At 45.5% G+C, this 10,825-nt stretch overlaps 1 protein-coding gene across 1 annotated transcript; it reads right to left on the minus strand.

Moving 5' to 3' along the window:
* Positions 1 to 1,612: 1,612 nt before the first annotated feature.
* On the minus strand, positions 1,613 to 10,675 carry LOC143295080 (uncharacterized). The gene is made up of 2 exons (XM_076606639.1): positions 10,630 to 10,675; positions 1,613 to 3,749 (listed from the first exon to the last, which is right to left on the minus strand). Exon 2 carries the CDS (start codon positions 3,165 to 3,167, stop codon positions 2,046 to 2,048), a length of 1,122 nt encoding a protein of 373 aa, XP_076462754.1. The 5' UTR covers positions 3,168 to 3,749; positions 10,630 to 10,675; the 3' UTR covers positions 1,613 to 2,045.
* Between the last annotated feature and the right edge of the window lie 150 nt (positions 10,676 to 10,825).

Below are 10,825 nucleotides of genomic sequence, written 5' to 3' on the forward strand. Positions count from 1 at the left end.
TGTCGGTGTCAGTTGTTTTATTATTATTTTTTTTTATATTATCACTCTGTCGGAATAAATGGGTATCATAACTGAGTCTTGAAGGCCTTGCCTCTCTCTCTCTCTCTCTCTCTCTCTCTTAAATGTAAAATTTTGCAGTTTCATTTGGTCTCAAGGTTTTGCAGTTACGTTTTGAGACACCGTTGTGATGTGCTGTGATGAAAGTGAACTTCATCGAAGCATTCTGTTGACTATTTTCAGTTGATGTGTCTGCCTGTTTTCGCGTGTACACAGGAAGCCATTGTTGGCGCTTTGGTTTGACTGATTTTGGACAAATATAGGCCTTTATTCGATTCCTGGAATGACGGGCGCCATAGCCGAATGGTTAAAGCGTTGGACTTTCGATCTGAGGGTCCCGGGTTCGAATCACGGTGACAGCGCCTGGTGGGTAAAGGGTGGAGATTTTTACGATCTCCCAGGTCAACATATATGCAGACCTGCCAGTGCCTGAACCCCCTTCGTGTGTTTCTGCAAGCAGAAGATCAAAGATCCTGTAATCCATGTCAGCGTTCGGTGGGTTATGGAAGCAAGAACATACCCAGCATGCACACCCCCGAAAGCGGAGTATGGCTGCCTACATGGCGGGGTAAAAACGGTCATACACGTAAAAAGTCCACTCGCATATATACGAGTGAACGTGGGAGTTGAAGCCCACGAACGCAGAAGAAGAAGAAGAAGAAGATTCCTGGAATTACCGGTAAGTTCGATCTCTGCCAACACTGATGTTGCTTGTTCGGGTTTAGGTTTTCCATCTGTGAAAGTCGCGAACCGTCAACGTCAGTGAAGAGGCTATCGGAGACTTCATAACTGAAGAGCAGATCCGCTTCTTCACTAAAGGAGGGCAAGTAGTAATGTTTGAGGACAAGCGAACTAAAACGTACTTGTGAATTTCTGGCACTGCACTAAGTTCTGTGTGTGTGTACACAAGGGAGCTAAGACGGTGGAGGAAATGTGGTAAGACTGACTGCACGGGGTGGGTGGGTAGGAACTGGGGTGGAGGTGTGAGTGATAGAGAATGGGCAGATCGATGTACGTGTGTCAAGCTCAATACATAGGATTGGTCATTAGGAGTTGTGGGGCTAATTTCATGAACAGTCCTAGATGTTTGTATGTTTTAATTTCGATCTATTTTCAACCGTTTTAAAAATTGTACAGTCAGTCGGTGTAACTTTGAAACACGTGTATAGATATGTGTTGATATATGAAAACTATATTTTTTTCATTGTTCAGCATCCGTATGAAGTTTAACGTCCAGCTTGTAATCTTCTACGTATTGCGCTTGATTTTAATGCGATCACGGTGTTCGTGCTTTCGTGTGTACGTGCATGCATGTTCGTGTGTGCATGTGAGCGTGTAAGTGTTGTGTGTGTGTGTGTGTGTGTGTGTGTGTGTGTGTGTGTGTGTGTGGTTCCTGTCACTGATAGTGTAATAAATTTTGAAATACAATTCCTTTCCATCACACACACACACACACACACACACACACACACACACAGATAGTTGCATCATCAGTTACAGATAGCAAGCAAAAGGCAGACAAACTGAGGAAACCGATATATATTTGAAAAATAATTTGTAAAGAACATGCACAAATGCAGCATGATTGTACAAGATAAGCAGCAAAACAAAATCAGCTCTATGTTCATGAACATGTGCAACCTTTGTCAACAGCAGTGTTGAACTTAAGTCAATCTGTCATTCTTCTTATCACCCGTAGATATGGTCACCATAGATATCCTCGTATCACAAATACGTGTACGTACGCGCGCATACACACACGCACGCGCGTGCGCACACATATGTACGCGCACACAAAAGCACATACACACACACACTTATACACGCAGGGGAGAGAGAGAGAGAAAGAGAGGGGAGGCAGATGGGGAGGAAGCAGAGAGGCAGACAATGAGACTGTACAACAAAGACACACAGCTAGAAACAGACAGGGAGGTAGCATGGAACAAAGAAGACATACACTTCACAAAGTGTTTCCACGCGGTCTGCTCTCAGTCCTGGCCGTCCTCACCCTCGGAGCCATCCCTGGAGGGGACCCTGAGGTAGCGGCACTTCTTGAGCTGCTCCCACAGCTGGTCGGACACCGGGGGGCCCTGCTCCACGGGCGACAGCAGCTCGCTGTGCTGCACGCCGAAACTCAGGTCCCGTAGCAAGTTCTCCATGTCCACCGACCCCCGCCGGCCCTTGAGGCTGCCCATCTCGGGCCTCTTGCGCTCCGAGATGGACCCCCACTGCTCCGTGATGGAGCCGCGCCTCCGGGCCGGCTTGATGCCCGAGAAGCTGGCGCTGCGGCCCCGCCCTGAGTCTGGCACGTGCAGGTCTGGGGAGTGGCTGGTCTCGTGGAGGGTTGATTGGCGGCGGGACAGCGGTCTGGAAGAGGAGGGCTGGAGGGCCGTCACGGAGGACATGGAACTGCTGCGGGGCCGGTGTGCGGGCAGGTTGAGGGACTGGGACAGGGGAGACCCCACGTCCGACCCCGAGTCAGACCCTGACCGGGAAGGGGGTGCGTGGCTGGTGATGCCTTTCCTCTGCCTGCCCTGGGATTTGGTACCGGGGGCGTCGTCACTGACGACGATCTGTGGTAGGGTGCTCTGGTCCCCCGAGGCCTGTTCGGAAGCCTTGCCCCGCGGAGAAGCCGCCTTCTTCATGTCCGCTACGTTGACCAGCAGCAGTTTGTCACTCCCTATCTCCGTCACGAACACGTGCTGGCTTTGAATCACTGGGGACTTGTGCTGTGATTCCGGACTCCTGTTGCCTCCAGCTGATGACTGTCTTCGAGGAAGCAGAGGTGAAGCTCTTGGAGACCTGGGAGTTCTACAGGAGTCCCGAGAAGGACTCCCACAGGCACTGCTGACTCGGTCCGGGTGAGCACGACCCGGGCTGGCAGACCCTACCCTGCTGTGCGTGGAGGATCCGGGTCGCGAGCCTGGAGAGGCGGAGTAGTTGGAGAACTGTTGCCGGAATTGTTTGGCCTCGTGGCGGATGCTGTGCAGAAGATGCTCTTTCTCCTTGTCCAGCAGTTCCAGCTCGTGCTTCAGGGCGCTCTGACAGTGCGCGTTCTTGTTGCCTGCCCGCAGACACGCTCTGGACACAGAGTCACGCGGGATGGACATCAGTGGAGGCCGGCTGGCACGTGCACACCACAGACACCAGCAACACAGCACGGTCACTTAACTCCTCCCACAACGTAATCGTCAGCAGTTTAGCGCCTTAAGTTCACGTATCCATGGACAGAAATCCCACAGCACTATTCACCCGCTACGTTAAGATTGTACAAGTCACTCGTCTGTGTTTCAGTGCCAGCTTATTGTTTCAAGAACACAGAATCACCAGGCTGTGTCTCCTGTCAGAAAATACAACAACGAAACCTTGACGCTCAAACGTCTGCAGTTTGAATGTGGTGACCACAGTCAGTTTAATCAAAGCAGTAACATCCTCCAGTTTTCACACGATTTCACCTTGTCCACTGTGTTGACACATTTATCTCTGTACAGAATCAGCACACCCCTTTCGCTGCCGGTTTCCCTGCTGAGGTGTGGGGTATCAGTTTTCGGACAATAGAAGCGCTCGTTGAACAGATCACACCAACCCGCGCTCTATCGATTGCCCGACACCAGCACGTGTGAGAGCGGCAAAAGCTTTCCAAGTTGGTCGACGTCAGGTGTGTCACCGAAGTCACGAAGTGACTGACTGACCTGTTAAAAAAAAAAGTCAAGAACTTTTTAAAACAATAACTGATCGCAGAACTTTACTGACAAGAAACTTTAAACAGAAAATGTTATCACTTGGTGTCAAAATTGAATAATGATAATAACTTTACAATAATAGTTTGGGGTTGTTTTGGTTTTTTGTTGTTTTTTGTTGTTTTTTGTAGTTGTTGTTTTTTTACAAAATAGTATCAGTGGAAACAGGCTCAGATGCTCTAAATTTAAACCACTTGTCCCCCCTGTTGACAAACACTTGTGACGTCAATCTGAGTGTGTCAACGGAAAATGTGGACACTACGATGCCCTTGAAACACACTCGGGACTACAATAATTGATGAACTCCTGATAACCCCCCCCCCCCCCCCCCCCCGTACACCCCCCCTCCCCTCTCCTCCCCTGATAACCACTCTTCTGCACGGTGTTGTCTCTGCATTTCAGTATCACTCACCAAAGAAAGATACTGGCTGTCTGATTCACACACAAGAAACCGCTGCTCAAAGTAAAGTTGCCACTACTGATAAATGACAAGAACACACAACGGTGTCAGCATTATTGAGAGGTAACAAGATGGACGTTCGTTGTTCACACCCGACGGGCGCAATAGCCGAGTGGTTTAAACGTTGGACTGTCAATCTGAGGGTCCCGGGTTCGAATCACGGTGACGGCGCCTGGTGGGTAAAGGGTGGAGATTTTTACGATCTCCCAGGTCAACATATGTGCAGACCTGCTAGTGCCTGAACCCCCTTCGTGTGTATATGCAAGCAGAAGATCAAATACGCACGTTAAAGATCCTGTAATCCATGTCAGCGTTCGGTGGGTTATGGAAACAAGAGCATACCCAGCATGCACACCCCCGAAACCGGAGTATGGCTGCCTACATGGCGGGGTAAAAACGGTCATACACGTAAAAGCCCACTCGTGTGCATACGAGTGAACGCAGAAGAAGTTGTTCACACCCCAACGTTCGTCGTATGGTCAGCTCGATGACATATCCCTACTGCGTTAGATGCTTGCTGTGTTTTTGAGAGAATCACTCTCTCTGAGATGGCTGTTACCACGTTTCAACAAAAAAATCTTCTCAAAACTGTAAATAAAATATCTTATTTAAAATTTTTATGTTTACAGCCCAGCCAGCCACTTAGGCCATCTCAGGGCTGTGACCACAAAAAATCTTTACAGTATGCCTTTTTTTAAAAAAACATGCAATTAAAAATATCTAAATCTTGTTAAAAATATTTGTTTCTCTTAAAAAGTCCATTACTGCCCAGGGAGGCACATCCCTGAACAGTGTTCTCAAGGACTCAGCTGTGTAGTGTTTATGTCGGACCTCGTTCAAATCCCAGCAGTCAATTAATAAGTGTTTCACAGTAAGAGGTTCATGACAAGGGATACACCAAGGAGCTTCTTCATTTTTTAGCAGATAGGAGTGTGTGAGGAGTGTGTGGCCAGTATGTAATCGGCACATCACCGTTTCCTCTCTGCGGTTACCAGAAAAAGATGGAAGGTATTCTTTCAAATTTGGTCTAATTTGGAACAGTTTGTTGTTGGTATTGTTGTTCCATTCTTCTTGCCAGAGATTGTTTGTGTAACTTTGAACTTTTGGTTTCAGGTCAGAAAACGGAATTGAGAGAATCGAGTCATCTCCAAACTGTTTACAATGCAGGACAGACACACCTCTCGGGACAGTGTCGCTGGTTCCAGAAAAACAAAACAAACAACAAACAGAGAAAAAAAAAGAGCCCAACAAACAGACCACACTTACCGTGAGTTTGTCAAACTACCCAGCTGGTAGTTCGGGGTGTCAAGTACACTCGTGTGATTCGTACAGGAAACTTTTCCCCTTTGGTATCCGATTATAAAGTGTGTGTGTGTGTGTGTGTGTGTGTGTGTGTGTGTGTTGTGTACGGGTAGTATGCATTGTACGGCACTGTCGTTAATGGGTGAGTGGAGAAAATGGAGAGGGAGAGAAGGGTTGGTTGTAGCGGTGGTGGTGATGATGGTGGTAATGATGGTGGTGATGGTGGTTGGTGGTAGTGGTACCAACACCACGTACCAGTACAGTTCTCGCCTTCTCTTTTCTTTCAGTTCAATGGCTGGTCAACTGTCAACCAAACTCACCCCCCACCCCCATCCCCAACCCCTAGCCCCCATCACCACCCCCACCCTCAGCCAACCACCGCGGGGCATGAAATCAAGACCGTGAAGCAGAACCAAATCCTCGCACGGAACCGACCAAGCAAGTGGTGAGATTGGCCAAAGAGTGTCGATCCCCGTTCAGTCCCTTGGCCAGCGTCAGAAAGATTAACGACAACAATAACGGCGTTCGGCTCGTTAACCCCTGCACCGTCAACAGCCGGACAATCCGTGCATGCACCCCGCTGTGTGTCCACCTCGGGTGTTGGCTGACCTCCAGTCAATTCACAGGCTGTGCGGGTGGAATCGATGGGCTGTCTCACGTTAGTTTGGTACAAGTTGTGTTTTGTATCATTCTTTTTTTTTTTTTTTTTTTTTTTTTGGTAGTGCATGGCGCACGTGATTGATTGATCGTTTCGTTTCGCCTCGCTTCACACAGAACTTACCACGACCGCCATCAAAAAAAAAAAAAAAAAAAAAATTATGGTCGGTTTGAAACTTGTTAATAAACAAGTGCTGACTCTCTCTCTCTCTCTCTCTTTCTCTCTCAAACACACACACACACACACACACACACATATACACACATACACACACGATTATTCTTTGCCTTCTTGATATGAACCGTTAACATTTTATCTTATTATCTGAACCTGTCGCAAAACTTCCAAAAGCTATTGAAGGACCACTGTTTCGAAACTTCACTTAGCCACAGTTCCCTAACTGAGCTACATATCCACCCCGAACACATTTGCCTTGAAACCGTGAAGACTTAAGACCAGGTCATGATGCCCGAATTAATCTCGCTTGGTTTGATCATTTGGATTTGCGCAACAGTCCAGTGTTAACATGCACAGCGAGAGGGGTAACATGGCAAAGCGAAATCTTCACTCAGGCCTTTTGAAGTAGGTGTGCCAAGAACAGATGACTGAAATAAAGAGCAGAGCAGAGTACGCACACACACACACACACACACACACACACACACACACACACACACACACACACAGAACTCAGATGATTAATGTACTAGGCCATATATTATGCCCATGTCATAGGGACGAGGACAAGAAAACAAAAACAAAAACAAACCAAAAAAAAAAAAAAAAAAAAAAAAAAAACCACCAAAAAAGTGCAGCAAAAACAAACGGCAAAATCAAGTGAACAACACATTGAATTCATATCAGTACACATACAAACAATAATACAAACATACACAACAGTGCCATTGATAATTATTCGGTTAAGGAGGTATTTAAGTTATGAATTTAAGCACGTTTTAACTTTTAATAATTTGTTAAATTAACTGTTATACACTTTCTCTAAATCCAAGAGAGAGAAGTGGGGTGGGGGGGGGCAGAAAGAAAACAAAAAACATTTAAGAACCCCCCCTCGCCCCCCAAAAAAAACACACAAAAAAAACAAAAAAACAACAACAACAAAAAACAAAACAAAAACAAACAAAAAAACAAAAACAACAAAAAACAAAAAAACAACAACAAAAAACAGACAGACAGATTGGCATGTGGACAGCCAAACTGGAGAATAATTTGTTGTTGTGTTTTTCCCCTGAAGTTCAAAGAAACCAAGGACATATTATTGCCACATCACTTTTTTCCCCCTGTTTTCGTGTGTGTGTGTCGCGCAGAGAGGTAGAAAGGTCGAACCAAGGTGTGTGTGTGTGTGTGTGTGTGTGTGTGTGTGTTGGGTTTCATTCTGTTTTGATCACACCAGCCCGAAGTGCGTGTCCAAGCTTTGTCGCGACGCCTGGGATGTTTTTTCTACATTTCATAATAATAACGTCAACACCATCAGGAAAGTCTGCGCCAACAAGTTCAAGCATTCCCTCTCCACACCCGGTACTAATCTCCCCGCCCCACACACCACCCCCTTCCCACCCCCGCGCCACCCCACCTCCCCATACCCACCCCCGCCCCATTCCTCCCCAAACATAAAGTCCTATCTTGTGGCATTCGTGTCGTTCTCTGTCGTGTGGGTGTCTGTCAGTATGTCTGTTTGTCTGTACAAGACTGACAACCACTCACGGCCACATTTTCAAAACCGATTAAGCTGGGATTTGGCAAGCTCTGATATACAACTCTGGAGAAACAATGCAGTCTAATATCAGTCCCTTTGGTCGGAAAGTAGAGACCACACAGTCAAAGCAAAAGTCAAAGTAGAAATCAAAGTCACAGGTCGGAATCCAGTCAAAGGCAAAGTGAAATGACTTTAATTATCCCACTATGGGCAATTAGAATCGACCTTTGATATGCAAGCATGATAACATCCTGCAAATAATTAATTAATTCAAAATTCATGCGCATTAAGAATTCTCATTTCTAAGTCATCGGAATAAATATTCACGAGAACATTCATCACTGGAACACTCTGAACACGCGCATCTCCCTTTTTTCCACCTCCACCCCCCTCCTTTCCCCCACTCGCATAGTCTCCCATATAGACCAGTAAAGTTGTTGGCATTCGATAATTCCGTACATAGATGTGGAAGAAAATAACACAGTAAACACATTTTAGAAACTTTTTCTCTGTTTAAAACTAGTACACAAATCTATCATTTTACACTGAGAACGAAAAGCAGCTGGTATGAATGAAAACATCAACATGACGGTCTTAATTAAAAAGAAGGCAATATTATTCTCAAACGTCGACCAAAGGACAGCAGATCAAACACCTATGAATGTGTGTGTGTGTGTGTGTGTGTGCGCGCGCGCGCGCGCGTGCTAGCATAAATGCGTGCTTGAAGTGCTCTGTGTGTATGTGGGCAGAGAGGGTGGGAAGAGTTGTGGATGAAGGGAGGGGCTCATGGCCACGGCATGGTCAGTTCTGGTCGACTGTCTTCAGCTGATCTGAATAGCATTGCTTTGAATCTGACAAAGAGAATCAGATCGTTCGGATGTGTTGCTTTCATTTGGAAATTTGGTGTCTTTTGGGGGGGGTGGGGGTGGGTTGTGGATTTTTATTAAAAAATTGGACGAGGGGGGGAGGGTTAAGTGTCAATGATAAATGTTTTATTGAGGGTAAAATGGATCAGCTGAAAGCTTCTTTACACCATGACCTCACACACACACACACACACACTAAGAGAGAGAGAGAGAGAGAACTCAGAACTCAGATCAGTGATAATGCACTAGGCCATATATTATGCCCATGTCATAGAGACGAGGACAAAAAAACAAACAAAGAAAAAAACAACAAAAAACAAACAAAGAAAAAAACAACAAAAAACAAACAAAAACAAAAAAACACAAAAAAAGTGCAGCAACCCCCCCCCCCCCCAACCCTGCCAAAATCAAGTGAACAACACATTGAATACATATCAGTACACATACAAACAATAGTACAAACATACACATACACAACAGTGCCATTGATAATTATTCGGTTAAGGAGGTATTTAAGTTATGAATTTAAGCACGTTTTAATTTTTAATAATTTGTTAAGTTAACGTATACACTTTCTCTAAATCCAAAAGAGAGAAGGGGGGGGGGGGGGGGGAGGGCAGACAGAAAACAAAAAAAAAATTTAAGAACCCCCCCCCCTCCCCCGAAAACAGACAGACAGATTGGCATGTGGACAGACAAACTGGAGAATAATTTGTTGTTGTGTTTTTCCCCTGAAGTTCAAAGAAACCAAGGACATATTATTGCCACATCACTTTTTTTTTAAAATTTGTGTGAGTGTGTGTGTGTGTGTGTGTGTGTGTGTGTGTGTGTGTTGCGCAGAGAGGTAGAAAGGTCAAACCAAGGTGTGTGTGTGTGTGTGTGTTGGGTTTCAGTCTGTTTTGATCACACCAGCCCGAAGTGCGTGTCCAAGCTTTGTCGCGACGCCTGGGATGTTTTTTCTACATTTCATAATAATAACGTCAACACCATCAGGAAAGTCTGCGCCAACAAGTTCAAGCATTCCCTCTCCACACCCGGTACTAACGTACCCGCCCCACACCCCACCCCCTTCCCACCCCCGCGCCACCCCACCTCCCCATACCCACCCCTGCCCCATTCCTCCCCAAAACATAAAGTCCTATCTTGTGGCATTCGTGTCGTTCTCTGTCGTGTGGGTGTCTGTCAGTATGTCTGTCTGTCTGTCTGTACAAGACTGACAACCACTCACGGCCACATTTTCAAAACCGATAAAGCTGGGATTTGGCAAGCTCTGATATACAGCTCTGGAGAAACGATCCTATGTTGGCCCTTTCGGCAGTGCAGTCAAATACTGATCAGTCCCTTTGGTCGGAAACCATTCCAAGTCGAGACCACACAGTTAAAGCAAAAATCAAAGTAAAAATCAAAGTCACAGGTCGGAATCCAGTCAAAGGCAAGGTGAAATGACTTTAATTATCCCACCATGGGCAATTAGAATCGACCTTTGATATGCAAGCATGATATCATCCTGCGAATAATTAATTCAAAATTCATGCGCATTAAGAATTCTCATTTATAAGTCATCGAAATAAATATTCACGAGAACATTCATCACTGGAACATACCGAAAAGACCAGTTAAGTTGTCGGCATTCGATAATTCCGTACATAAATGTGGAAGAAAATAACACCGTAAACACATTTTAGAAACTTTTTCTCTGTTTAAAACAAGTACACAAATATATCATTTTACACTGAGAACGAAAAGCAGCTGGTATGAATGAAAACATCTACTTGCCGGTCTTAATTAAAAAGAAGGCAATATTATTCTTTAAACCTCGTCTCAAAACTCACCTTTTCCCTCAGCAACAAGTTCAATTGTGGCAGGTCCACTTCCTTTGCGTTAGCTGTGCTTGACTATGTGTGTATACATATGTATGTGCACATAACTACATGCATGTATATGAATGTGTATCGCGGTAGATGTCATATGCTGAGTGTTTTGGTAGGTGTCATATACTCGTTGACTGCATTGCTACGTTTCGTTAAG

The sequence above is a fragment of the Babylonia areolata genome, chromosome 20 (assembly GCF_041734735.1).
Source record: "Babylonia areolata isolate BAREFJ2019XMU chromosome 20, ASM4173473v1, whole genome shotgun sequence".
NCBI classification, from domain to species: domain Eukaryota; kingdom Metazoa; phylum Mollusca; class Gastropoda; order Neogastropoda; family Buccinidae; genus Babylonia; species Babylonia areolata.

Excerpts from the sequence above, each read along its gene's own strand:
- LOC143295080 (XM_076606639.1), bottom strand. The coding sequence starts at position 3,167 with ATGTCCATCCCGCGTGACTCTGTGTCCAGAGCGTGTCTGCGGGCAGGC.